General features: G+C 36.3%; 1 protein-coding gene across 1 annotated transcript in view; it reads right to left on the bottom strand.

Annotated features, from left to right (window-relative positions):
* ARHGAP20 (Rho GTPase activating protein 20) overlaps nucleotides 1-13,584 on the bottom strand; it is a 136,211-nt gene that overhangs the window by 29,518 nt on the left and 93,109 nt on the right. The window contains exons 5-7 of the mRNA XM_032427730.1: nucleotides 11,701-11,823; nucleotides 9,258-9,324; nucleotides 6,759-6,947 (exon numbers count right to left, since the gene is read on the bottom strand). Coding sequence (XP_032283621.1) covers nucleotides 6,759-6,947; nucleotides 9,258-9,324; nucleotides 11,701-11,823 — 379 coding nt within the window. The remainder of the gene's footprint in view (nucleotides 1-6,758; nucleotides 6,948-9,257; nucleotides 9,325-11,700; nucleotides 11,824-13,584) is intronic.

Genomic DNA, 13,584 nt, shown 5'->3' on the forward strand with positions numbered 1-13,584 from the left:
GACATCCAGATCCAGGAATCCCAGAGAGTTCCAAAGAAGATGAATCCAAAGAAACCCATACCAAGACGCATTATAATTAAAATGCTGTAAGTTAAAGACAAGGGGGGGATCTTAATAGCATCAAGAGAAAAACAACTCGCTACATACAAGGGAACGCCCTTAAGACTCTTTGATTTTTCAGCAGAAACTCTGCAGCCTAGAAAGACTAGCATGATATATTTGAAGTGCTGAAAGAAAAAATTTCCAAGGAAGAATACACTACATAGTGAAGTTATCATTCAGAATTAAAGAGGAGATAAAGAGTTTTCCAGAAAAGCAAGAACTAAAGGAGTTGATCACTACTAAACCAGCCTTACAAGAAATGTTAAAGGGACTTCTTCAAGTTGAAAAGAAAGGGCACTAATTAGTGATAACTAATTAGTAACATATAAAAATATAACTCTCAATGGTAATGGTAAACATATAATAAAACAGTGGATTATTCACTTGTAAAGCTAGTATGAAGGTTAAAAGACAAAAGTAGTAAAAATGACTAACTACAATAATTAGTTAAGGGTTACACATGATAAAAAGAGGTAAAATGTCACATCAAAAACATAAAACACAGCAGGGGTAGAGTAAAAATGTAGAGCTTCAGAAAGTGTCCAAACTTAATATCAACTTAAACTAGAATGTTATAATTTTGTTATATGTAAGTCTCGTGGTAACCACCAAACAAAAACCCAGAGTAGATACACAAAAGATAAATGAGAAAGGAATCACGAAGCATACCACTAAAGAAAATCATCAAACCACAAAGGAAGAGAGCCTGAAAAGAAGAAAGGAACAGAGGAACCACAAAACAGCCAGAAAAAATTAAAAAATGGTATGAAGCACATATTTATCAATAATTACTTTAAATGTAAATGGACTAAAAGCTCCACTTAGAGTAGAAAACATAGAGTGGCTGAATGGATAAAAAAAGAAAAAAATCCACAAAAGTCATCCATATGCGACCTCTAAGAGACTCACTTCAGACTTAAGGACATACACAGACTGAAAATGAAGGCATAGAAAAAGATATTCCATGCAAATGGGAACCAAACGAGAGCTGGAGGAGCTATCCTTATATCACATTGGACAAAACAGACTATAAAACAAAGTCTGTAATAAGAGGCAAAGAAGGGCATTACATAATGATAAAGAGGTCAATCCACAAAAGGATATAACATTTGTAAATATTTATATACCCAAAATAGGAGCACATAAATATATAAAGAAAATACTAACAGACCTAAAGGAATTAAGTAGATGACAATATAATAATAGTAGGAGACTTTGATACCCCACTTACATCAATGGACAGATCATTCAGACCAAAAATCAGTAAGGGAACACTGGCCTTAAATGACATGGTAGACCAGAGGGACTTAACATACATAGAGAGCACGCCATCCAAACAGAACAGAATACACATTCTTTTCAAGTGCAAATGGAAAAATTCTCCAGGAGAGATCATGTATTAGGCCACAAAAGTGGTCTTAACAAATTTAAGAAGGTGAAGTCATATCAAGCATGTTTTCTGACCATGATGGTATGAAACTAGAAATCAATTATAAAAAGAAAACTGGAAAATTCACAAATATGTGAAGATTAAACAACTGCTGAAAAACTAATGGGTCAAAAAAATTTAAAATAAAAATAAAAAATACCTTGAGACAAATAAAAATGGAAATACAACATACCAAAACTTATGCGATGCAGCAAAAGCAGTTCTAAGAGGCAAGTTCATAGAAATAAATGCCTATCCCATGAAATAGGAAAAATCTAAAATAAACCACCTAACTTTACACTTCAAGGAACTAGAAGAAGAATAAACAAAGCCCAAAGTCAGTAGAAGGAAGGAAATAACAAAGATCGGAGCAACAGTAAATGAAACTGAGACTAAAGTGACAAGAGAAAAATCAATGAAACCAAGAGCTGCTTCTTTGAAAAGATAAAGAAAATCGACAAATCTTTAGCTAGCTCACCAAGAAAAAGAGAAGGCTCAAATAAATAAAATCAGAAAAGAAAGAGGAGACGTTACAGCTGATACTACAAAAAATACAAAAGATAGTGAGACTACTATAAAAAATTATACACCAACAAATTGGACACCCTAGGGGAAATGGATAAATTCCTAGAAACATACAACCTTACAAACCTGAAAATGGAAGAAATAGAAAATCTAAAAGACCAGTTACTAGTAAGGAGATTGAAACAGTAATTAAAATCCTCCCGACAAACAAAAGTCCAGGACCAAATGGCTTACGTGGGGAAATCTACCAAATATGCAAAGAGGAATTAATAACAAATCCTTCTCAAACTCTTCCAAAAGATAGAAGAGGAAGGAACACTGTCAAATTCATTTTAAAAGGCCAGCACTACCCTGATATCAAAACCAGACAAAGACACAAGAAAGAAAATTACAGGCCAATATCCCTAAAGAACATAGATGCAAAAATCTCAAGCCTATATTAGCAAACCAAATTGAACAATACATCAGAAGGATCATACACCATGTTCAAATTACTCCAAGGATGCAAGGATGGTTCAACATTGGCAAATCAATCAATGTGATACACCATATTACCAAAATGAAGGATAAAAATCATATGATCATTTCAATAGACATAGAAAAAGCATTTGACAAAATTCCACATCTGAGGGCAGCAAACTATGCTCCATGGGCCAAATCTGGCCTGTCACCTCTCTTTGGATAGCCTGCAAGGTTTTCACATTTTTGAAAGGTTGAAAAAAAATCAAAAGAAGAATATTCAGTGACACATAAAAATTACACAAAATTCAAATTTTACTACTACCTATAACAATCTTGTTGGAACACAGCTACATTCATTCATTTATGAAGTATTGTCCATGGCTGCTTTCACTTCATGCTCAATGGCAGAGCTGAGTAGTTGTGACAAAGACCATCAGTGTTGCTCCCATTGCTTCGCACTGCTGCTCAATAAAGGCAAACTACAGTGACACATTTATATCTGGATAGTGTTTTGAGTCCCTTGTATATCCTGATACTGTGAAATTTTTAATTTTTTATTAACCTGTCATGTCTAGTGTTGAGCTTTTAAGGCACAGAGTCATGCGGATGACTTTGTTGTTGTAATAAATGGCAAGTATTGTGCTAATCATGCAATAATATAACAACGGTGGTAAATGTTGACATTTATATGTTGACATTATCATACCAAGAACTCATCACAATATTCCCAACTCAGAATTAAGTACTGATTATAAGAATTCAGGATATTTAAAATGAACTATTTCAGCACGGCAGAATTTCTTCCCAACAATAAAAAAACAAAACAAAACAAAAATGAGGTTCCAACAAAAGTCAGTTTCTAAGTGGCTCATTGTTAGTAATGCAAGGAAAGCCATTTACCAATGGGGAGCTGCTTAAATTTTGTGTGCTTGCAGTAGATGAAGGGATGTGTACAGAGAAATGAGACAAGACTATTAGCCTTCTGGGGCACCTGGGTGGCTCAGTCAGTTAAGCATCTGACTCTTGGTTTTGGCTCAGGTTGTGATCTCATGGATTGTGGGATTGAGCCCACATCTGGCTCTGCACTCAGCAGGGAGTCTGCTTGAAGATTCCATCCCTCTGCTCCTCCCCTGACTTGTGCATGTGCATGCTCTCTCTCTAATAAATAAATAGATCTTGAAAAAAAAAAAAGACTATTAACCTTATGGTGAGAACAGCTGTTTGAATAGTTGAGGACATTCCCAGTAATATTAATAGGAAACTAAAAAACAAGACAAATTATTTCAAGCCACTATCCTTGGTTTTTGATTAGTTGGCAGATGTTACCAGTACTACTCATTTGTTTATTCGAGAAGTCAGTGCTTTGTTTGAAGTGACTGAGGTATTAGCCTTGACTAGTCTGCATGGAACAACTATAACTGAGAATATTTTCAAAGAATTTGAGAAATTAATAGTACAACCTGAAGTGGAATCTGCTATGGTGGTCAAAGTGTGTGGAGCAAAAAGATATAATTTGACAAATTTATAAAGCTTGTGAAAATGTAGTGTTTAATGCCTATGGTTATTCATTGTATTATTCATCAGCAGTACTGTGTGGGAAATATTTGCATCTGGTAGGTCAGACCTGATAGGTGTTAAGACCCGATAGGTGTTACTGGATCAGTACTGTCAACGGTAAACTTCATTCCTCTCCTGGACTTACCCACTGCCATTTCTGTGAATTTCTTTCAGAAACAGAAGCTGAAGACCCTGACCTGTGCTATCACATAGCAGCTCAATGGCTCAGCAGGGGTAAAGTTTTATAGTGATCTTTGAACTTAGGGCTGAGATTGAAATTTTTTTGAATGAGAAGAATTTTCCTAGTGGTGAATGGCTTTGGAAATTAGTTTTTACTGCAAATTTGATGTTTCTTAATGAATTCAACCTAAATTACAAGGCAAAAAAATGCTTACATATAAAACTTTTGAAAGGTTCATTTTGAAACAGCTGACATTTAATCACAAGAGTAACGTCGAACTGTTTTTACAGTTCTCATCCTGTCAAAAGTTACAAGAAGCAAGGTCTTCATTCTTACACAAATTTGTAGCAGATATATTTTCTGAGCTCAAACTATAGTTCCAGTGATATTTTACTGACCTCAATGCAAGTGCAAAGGAAATTTCCATATTTCAAGATCCTTTACCTGTGCAATCAAGGAGCTTCTGCCTAATGACATGCTAAAAACCAAACACCAAAGAATAATCTAACAAAATTCCACAAGAGCCTTCAAAAAGGAGAATATGCTCAAATAAAATTATATCAGTATTTGGCACTACCTATCTATGTGAAAAGATATTTTCAAAGATGATAAAATATATAAAATCTTATTACAGATCAGAACATTTTGCATTCAATTATGAACTTGGTATTCCAATTATGCAAAATGTTATTCCCCCAGAAGAATTCAATTCTTCTCATTACTAGACCTGTATTACATGAAGTTGCACTCAATTATTACTATATATTAAATATCATCAATAAAAAATGAGTGGAAATTTGTTTTCTCTTTTGTCATATAAGTACCCACATAATTTCCTCGATTTTGTTTCTCAACCTGCAAAGTTTACTATATGGTCCTTTACAGAAAAAGTCTGCTGATTCCTGATTTAAATTAGTGGTTTCCAAAGCAGCTGTTCATCAAAATCTTATGTATTAAAAAAATACAGAGCTGGTTCACCTGTAACAGGTGACTGATGTCTAGCTATGTAGGCACCATTGTTCTATAATTACGCCATCCCAGATCCTATTTCCCATGAATCATCTTAGAGCTGCAACCCTTATTATCTTAACTTCCAATAGGGAGAAAGAAAGGATTAATAAACAGAGAGTACCTACAATTTAATTAAGCAAGTCATTGGCAAAATTGGGTAAAACCTTTAGGATTTTTGAATCCTGATTATTGGTCAAATTAATTAAAGTAAAATTGACAAGGGACACAAAGAAACAGTTTTGAAAAACCCGAGTATAAAGGTAGAAGACTAAAATATTCTCAACTTAGTTATACAGGGAACGTTCCTTTTGTATCTTTAAAGAACGTAACAACCGACCTATTAATAAATTCATCTTACAAATATTTACTGAGTACTTACTTATATATGTCAAGCATGGTTCCAGGTGCTGGGAATACAGCAGTGAACAAGACAGACCAAAATACCTGCCTTCACAGAGCTCACACATTAGTGGATGGACAACTATAACGTCTCTATAACACCCCTTCAAAATGGCCCAAAGATGTGAGGAAACAGCCTCAGAGTCCCCAGGACTCGGTTTGCCATCCTGGGAGAGAAGCTGACTGGTGCACGTGCAGCTTTTACAGCTCTGCTGGCAAGATGGTGCAGTCCTGACGGAGGACTTCGGTAAACTATCAAGCTGGAGTCTAGGTTATCACCACCGAGTTGACGGGGGGAGTGTGCCTGTGCGGGGGAATGCCGATGAAAGAGTGGCCACGTTCACTGGATCCCCCAGCTGGTTCAAGGTGACAAAGGCGGCCACGGACATGCAACATCAATCTTCTGCTACCCCACTCTCAGTACCTGTACGGTACACTTCCTATTTCCTACACAGTCTCTCTTTCAGACTGAGGGCTTAAAGCTCAAACTTGGGTTAGGGTAAATAATGGTCCTCTTATGCTGAATATCATTTTTATCATTCCAGAGTCCTTATTATGGAGTGGGTAAAAGAGATGGCTATATTCACAGGGAATTCAGATTAGATTAGTAGACCAAGGAGAGATTTCTGTGGAAATCATCTCAGTTTTCCCAGACTTATCCATACCAAGGATCCACGCAAGGCATCACAGTGTCCTGACTCCCATCACCGACAGGCTCCTGCTTACAATGTGACCATTTAGGGGACACACAGTGCAACGTACTACAGTACAAAGAAGGCATTGAAGCACGTGCAGCGCGGCCTGGCGCCTTGCACTTTGCACTGAGCATAAGGTTAAAGGGGAAGGAAGAGTGAAGAAAGCAGAAACAGACTGTACCGCTACCCGCTGCTGGTTCCAAGTCAATCACGCCTACTGCTGATTTATAAAATTATCTTCTAAAACTCCATCTTTTCCTTCAAAACACTCAGCAAATTAAAAAGAAAATAATATCTCATCTGGCTAGAAGTTGGGGTCTTTGCCTTTGTATTAACTTTGTTTTCAAGAATAAAAACTTTTGCTAAAAAAAGGCTCCATGAAGGAGAAGTGACTCACCACTTAGTTGCGGGGCTGCAGCCAGGCGGCTGGGCTTCAGGATGAACTGGCACTGCATCTCTCGGGGCAGCTGTTCCATGAGGAAGGACTCCTGGAGGTTGGAAGGCGTGCTGGTGTCCTTCGATCCCTGTGCCAGGAGCAGAGTGTCTCGAAGATGGCTCATTTTAATTCCATAGGGATATTCATGCCCTACACAGAGAAAAATCTAAATGTAGACTTTGGGCTGACTGGCGCTGTGAGCATGTGTGCTACATACTAGAATACACTGCAATTTGCTCCTGGGACTTCGGAAATAAAGAATCCTTTTGTTGACTGATCACTGTGCATGCTCCTACACTTGGGAGACCACTGCATGATGCAGGTGGCCCTATCAAAGTAGTTTTAAGCAGGTGGTGGGGAGGGGGTGCAGAAAAAACGCAAAAAGAAAAAAAATCTTTAAAGAATATCTTCTTTGGAATGCACAGATTACTTTGTGAGTTACAGGATGTTGACTTTTCCTATGTTCGCATCCAGGACTATTTAAAGGTACTCTAGTTCTCCTTTGACACCAACTATATCTGTAAATCTTCAGCAATTCCTTGACATCTCTCAGCCTTAAATCTACGGTTTAAAATATTTACCCTACTTATCACACAGTGATAAGAATCAAGTAAGTGAACTTTAATGGTTAACATAATTTAAATAGTAAGGGCAAAAAGCTATCTATGTATTTCAAGCATCACTATTATTGAACACAAGATGTCCGTCTGAAAAAGACATTTCATTAGTTATTAGTTAGATCATCAGAGTTACAGATCCAGAGCATCAGGACTAGTTGGTTTGATTTATGCTTCCCTCCCACTGCTGCCCTCTGAGGGTGGTGTTCACAGGCAATAATCAGAAGGAAGACTGCAGGGCACTGGAAACACAGAAACAGGATTCAAAACGTAATCTGCAAACTAGAAAAACTAAACCCTGGACATCTGACTGCAACATGACTTTTTGCTCTTTAGTATTTTCAGTGATTGCATTTTCTTAACTTAAACCTTCAAGTACCACTGTGCTGTAGATTTGCCTTTTTTTTTTCTTTTAAGTACAGACAGTAAGTTCTCTTCTGTTCCTAATTTATCACTGAATGTAACCCTGTGAACTCTTCCCTTTCCTTTCCATCTGACATAGGTACACAATATCAATGTTCCAATAATATCGAGCATTACAGCTGCTTCCAGGGATTAAGGCCAAAAAAAAAAAAAAAAAAAAAAAAGCCAGCAGCTAAACTACAATTGAAGTTTCCAAGGCACACTGAAATATACAATGGAGAATTGCTGCTAAATCAGGTCCCATGGATACTTTCTTTTTTTAGTGAGTTAGCAATGAAGCTGGAAGCTGTTTTAAAGCCCAAAAGCTACCATCTAAATAGTTTTAATTAATATATTTTATGAAAACAATTATATATTTTAACTGAGTATTTTTTCATCACAACTTGGTTGCTCACTGATTTTGACAAAAATGACAACATTAAAAAAGAAACCAGAAATGCGGTGAATTTTGGCCTCAGCTATGTACATGACAGCTTACTTTAAGTCTGAGAATATATATTTTACAGAAAGGTTTGGTCTTAGATTATTCAGATCACTTGAAACACTCTGAATTACACAGTAGTGATCTCCCAGGTAAATGAAAGGGTTACATGAGATAATGCATATAATATGCTCTGCAAAGTATGGGGCAGATAGTGAGCATTTAAAAATTATTAGCGGAAATCATCATCTTCATCATTATTACTGTCATCATCTCAAGATCTGCGACAGATACTGTCCCTTATTTTAATTGCTCTATTTCTGTTAACCACACGGAGTGACCTTACTGATCAAGATGTATTTTTTAGCTGAATAATTTAAACAAGGTGAGATGTAATCTTTTTACCAATAATTCCTCAGAACAAATGCTGGAAAATCTGTCTAGAGAAATAGCAAAGTCCCGAAATAGTAACTAGCTGATAAGTCAGTGAATATTTTTAGGACTCTAAATGGGTTAATCTCATTTTCATTATGATGCCTAGGACAGGTTTTGAATACGCATTGATCAATTAAGAGGCATGACTGGATTACAGATAGTCTTCCAAAGAGGCAATGTAGTAGGCAGGAAAGGGAACAGGAAATTCAAGAATTGAATGTGAAAAATAAATGTATAGGGAAAGGGAATACCAATACATACTGGTTTCTTATAGAAAAAAATTTAAAAAGGTTTGCAAAATAGCTCTGTTTGTAAAGTGAAAAAATAGAAACGGAAATTTATATTGCTCTTCTCAACTAACTGTACCATTAGCTGCTTGAGTCAAGAGACAGTGTTTGTCTAACACTTAGGAAATGGTTGATAGGTAAGTATCGAATGAATATATAGATATATGAGATTTAATATTTGATGGTGCTTACATTTAGGACCACATGACCAATTCTCTGAGACATTTAGAATCATAATTAAAATACAATCCCATCTTAGATTTTTGAAGGAACTTACCAATAAGTGGGTATGGTGCTTCTTCTTTGCCAGAATTGACCCATAGCTGGTAATCTCTCTCAGAGCCCTTGGGGATAAAAGAAGTAATAATAATTCTTTCATGTTTGGTAACTGAATAAGGACACATTTTTTTTTTTGGCACTTTTATGTTTTGAAAAAAGTGGGGATGATATAAATGCTATTCAGGTTCATGGGGGTGGATACAGTTTTTGAAGATGGCAGTGCTAACTGCTACAGCCTATATTCCCCTTTCTCATCCCTAGCAGAGGACTCAGGAGTCCTGCCCTTTCCCCCTAGTGATGACAAGGGATCCACAGACTGCAATGGAAGCAGGCCCTCACAATTATGGGTAGCCCACGGAACTCAAAATTATAGGTCTCTTTACAAAGCAAAAAGAAATGTCCTGGTTTTCTACAAGATTAATCTCTTCTTTAGAGTCCTGACTTCTGCTATGTCTCTAGACTTCTCAGAGATTACTGGACTTAAATCTCCAACAAGCCCCTGCAAAGACATCCTTGTTATCCAGAAAGCCAAAACAGTGCTGTGTCTGTGATGAAAAAGTAAAATCTCAGAGGCTGGATTATTAGCTCAGCTATTTCTGAGCAGAAGAATGACCGAGAGGCTCTGAGGAGATAGGTAGCTGGCACAGTCTACACTGGTTTTATTTTGGGCAAGTCCAGTCCTGGGAACAGAAAGGACAAGAATTCTGTCTAGAGAATAGGCCTAGCCATAGAAAACAATGAAATCGTTCACTAGCAGAATTATAGCCCAGCAATACTAAAAATCTTACTTGAAAGAAATAATACTAAATTATGTAGACTTTGCTGCATCCTCTAGGAGAGGATAAAGTAAAAATGTTTTAAATGAGGCTAGAAGAGATTGGCAATATTAAATATTCCTGCCTTTATTTATTTTTTTATTAAAAATCATTGTCCTGACCTTATAATGGAAGATCCTGGCTGTGGAGAATAGCCTCTGGTGCCCTCCCCTACTCTGTTTGTCACTTCCCTCCCCATCCTCTACTCAAAACATTTTATTGCAAATAGGGAGAGCAAGCAATCTAACGAAAATCCTTTCTTTTTTTTTTTTGTAGTGTCTGAAAACACTGTAGTAATCCCTTAGAACAGAACAGTATAACCAAATAGCCTCAATTCTTAATTATAATGAATATAAATATTTTTGGTCTCAGGAGATGGATCACTTTTTTCAAAGGAAAAGCATAAATGAGTCATGTCATTAATTAATCTTCCTTCCTTTTCCTTAAACTACACACTTTCTTTCCAAGACATAAACACATAAGCTTAGAAATCAATGCAGAAGTGCCTGTTTTACCCAGTGTATATAAATCTAATTATAGCTTAAGTATACTATTAAATTTAACTAAAAGAAATCAGATTTCTAAAAAAAAAAAAAAAAATCAGATTTCTTACCCTAAAGTCTGATTTCTCTGAGTGCTTAAGGGCTTATGATAGCACAATGTATAAGTAAATCTAAATATAACTTATTAGACTATGGCATATCTAAAACACTTGACATGTTACATCATAGTAACATTGTGCTTTCATATTTATAGAGAATCTGACTCAAGAAATGGTGTTATTCAAGTGCTTCCTTTAGTTTCCAACCTTCTGAAAGTCACTCCTTTAATACAAGACCCACCATGTGGTGTTTATATACTGGTAGGGAGGAGATGAGGAGAATTTTCCAACGTTCTCCCTACCTCATCCTCAAACATGCCAATATTCTCCATTAATAAAATATCAAACACTTACCTTTGCTCCACAAAACAGAAAGAAGCAGAAGCTAAATGCAAAACTGGGGAACATGTGGTATGCACACTAAAACTCTTTAACTCCATGATCTAATTCAAAGCTTCTTTTTTAATTTACCAATTCATTAGAGGTACCAGCCATCTCATCTTCTGGATCTACAGCCAGTGAATATGGATTCTAGCTATGTGTTCTTCAGGTATAAATTCTACTATAGAGCAAATCCTTCAGAATTCATCATCCTAAGACTGATGGACTCTTGGGATAATAGGAGAATTAGGTAAAGGAGAAGAATCAGAAAAGGAGATAGGAAAGAATAGTCATTGAGTGACAAGTGGGAAGGAGGTCAGAACTTTCTCATCACAATCTTATACCAAGAAACCCCTCCATCTGTATATGTATATAGCATATACAATAAAAATACATATTATTATCACTCTAAAATGATAGCCTTATCTTATTATGCTTTCCAGTTCACATAGGTCTTACAGTGTCAGAAGAGTAGCATCTAATATAAAAGCTTTACTGTCCTTATTTTCCCCATTTTGGGGAATAAAACATGAATTTGGTATTATTTAGTAATAAGTTGTCTTATGACGAAAGGGATAATATTTATATGACTCTGAAGTATCAAAGTTTGTTTTTAATTAAGAGTATCTAGTAGAGTAACTTACAGTTATCCCTAGCATGGGTAGTGACATGTTGATAACTTCATTTGCTGTATCTGAATTCGTTACTGTTATAGTTTTAGACTGCAGAAAAAAAAAAGAAATAAGAAATATAGTTATAAATAAAGGGCATTAATTCAGGTGAATAAGTAATTATTATAAAATGATTACCCAAAGGCAAATTTTGATTTCAAGTGTTAACAGGCAAATGACTTAAGTAGAACAAACCCTTGATGATAATTTACTTTCATTCCATTATATCTTATGCCTTTTGATAAAACATCTATAAAACCTCTTTAATATAAAGGACATGTAGCTCACAAAATATAAGACCTTCAGCAAGAAAGAAAAAGATTAACTACATACGAGAGGGAGTACATGGACTACCCTCCCAAACCACCCCTCCAAAATCTAGTGAAGTTGGTGCTCTGTATCATCTCCATAATTGCATTTCCGTAACGCAAAGTGTGATAAAACAGGGAGCACACTGGATCACTTTCTCCTTGTTCCTGAGCACTGTTTTCACAGTGTGGGTTTCACAGTCCTTTCTTTGCATGGTAAGAAGTTGAGGTAAAATCAGAATAAAAACTGGCTACAAAAAGACATTTAAAATTTAGAATTTTTAAAAACCATTATTTATTGAGCACTATGTCAAACACTGTGGCTTCTGAGATTTTCAGTGTTGAAATCTGCAGACACCTTAAAACCAGTGAGTCTGGCAAACAGGACTGAGAATTTTAGAAAGCTCAATTCTGTTGCCAACTCTGCTATTGAATAGGAGATCTCTGATAGCCTGTGCTAAACTACATTTAGAAATCACTACTTAAGGGGCGCCTGGGTGGCTCAGTCATTAAGCGTCTGCCTTCGGCTTGGGTGATGATCCCAGGGTCCTGGGATCAAGCCTCACATCGGGTTTCCTGCTCGGTGGGAAGCCTGCTTCTCCCTCTCCCACTCCCCCTGCTTGTGTTCCCTCTCTCGCTGTCTCTCTCTGTCAAATAAATAAATAAAAATCTTAAAAAAAAATTACTACTTAAAAATAGTTTGCAGCAAAGAGAAAAGGGATTAACAAGATTTTGAGATATCTATATAGAGTTCACTGAATTCTAAGACCTTTAAATGTGAGACAATGCTATGCTATCAAAAAAGAAATATTTACTATGCACATAGGTTTTACATATTATAATTATCAGATGAATCAGCAATTAGGGCTGTGTCCCTGATAGGGCTTAAATGGTATAAATAAGTATAGGCAGAAACAAAATGATATAAAAACAAAAATGATGTCATTAAGTGAAATCCACTGACAATTCACCACTTATCTTTCCATTATAGTACTTTTTTTTCCTCTATGAGCCGATTATTTGACATGACAAATTGCCTCTTAAAGTTGTTTGCTAATTGATTTCAAATTGTGCTCTTGAGCTCCAAAGATTATGCATAAGTCTCTCAGAAGCCAGGAGGCAGGGCTTAGAGCACCCACACCAGTGTCTGTCTTCTACCAGAGTGGTACAGGTGTTTTATACACTGGGCTTTAACTTGAGATATAATTTTGTGACAGGCATCTGCTTTTTTTTTTAAGTCTGAAAACCTAACCTTAAATTAAATTTTATAAGTCAAACAGAGAAAGACATGTATCATATGACCTCACTGATATGAGGAATTCTTAATCTCAGGAAACAAACTGAGGGTTGCTGGAGTGGGGGGTGGGGTGGGAGGGATGGGGTGACTGGGTGATGGACACTGGGGAGGGTATGTGTTCTGGTAAGCGCTGTGAATTGTGCAGGACTGTTGAATCTCAGATCTGTACCTCTGAAACAAATAATGCAATATATGTTAAGAAAGAAAAAAAGAAGAAGAAGAATGTAGCAGGAGGGGAAGAATGAAGGGGGG

Source organism: Phoca vitulina, unplaced genomic scaffold (genome assembly GCF_004348235.1).
Source record: "Phoca vitulina isolate PV1807 unplaced genomic scaffold, GSC_HSeal_1.0 scaffold38, whole genome shotgun sequence".
Taxonomy (NCBI): Eukaryota; Metazoa; Chordata; class Mammalia; order Carnivora; family Phocidae; genus Phoca; species Phoca vitulina.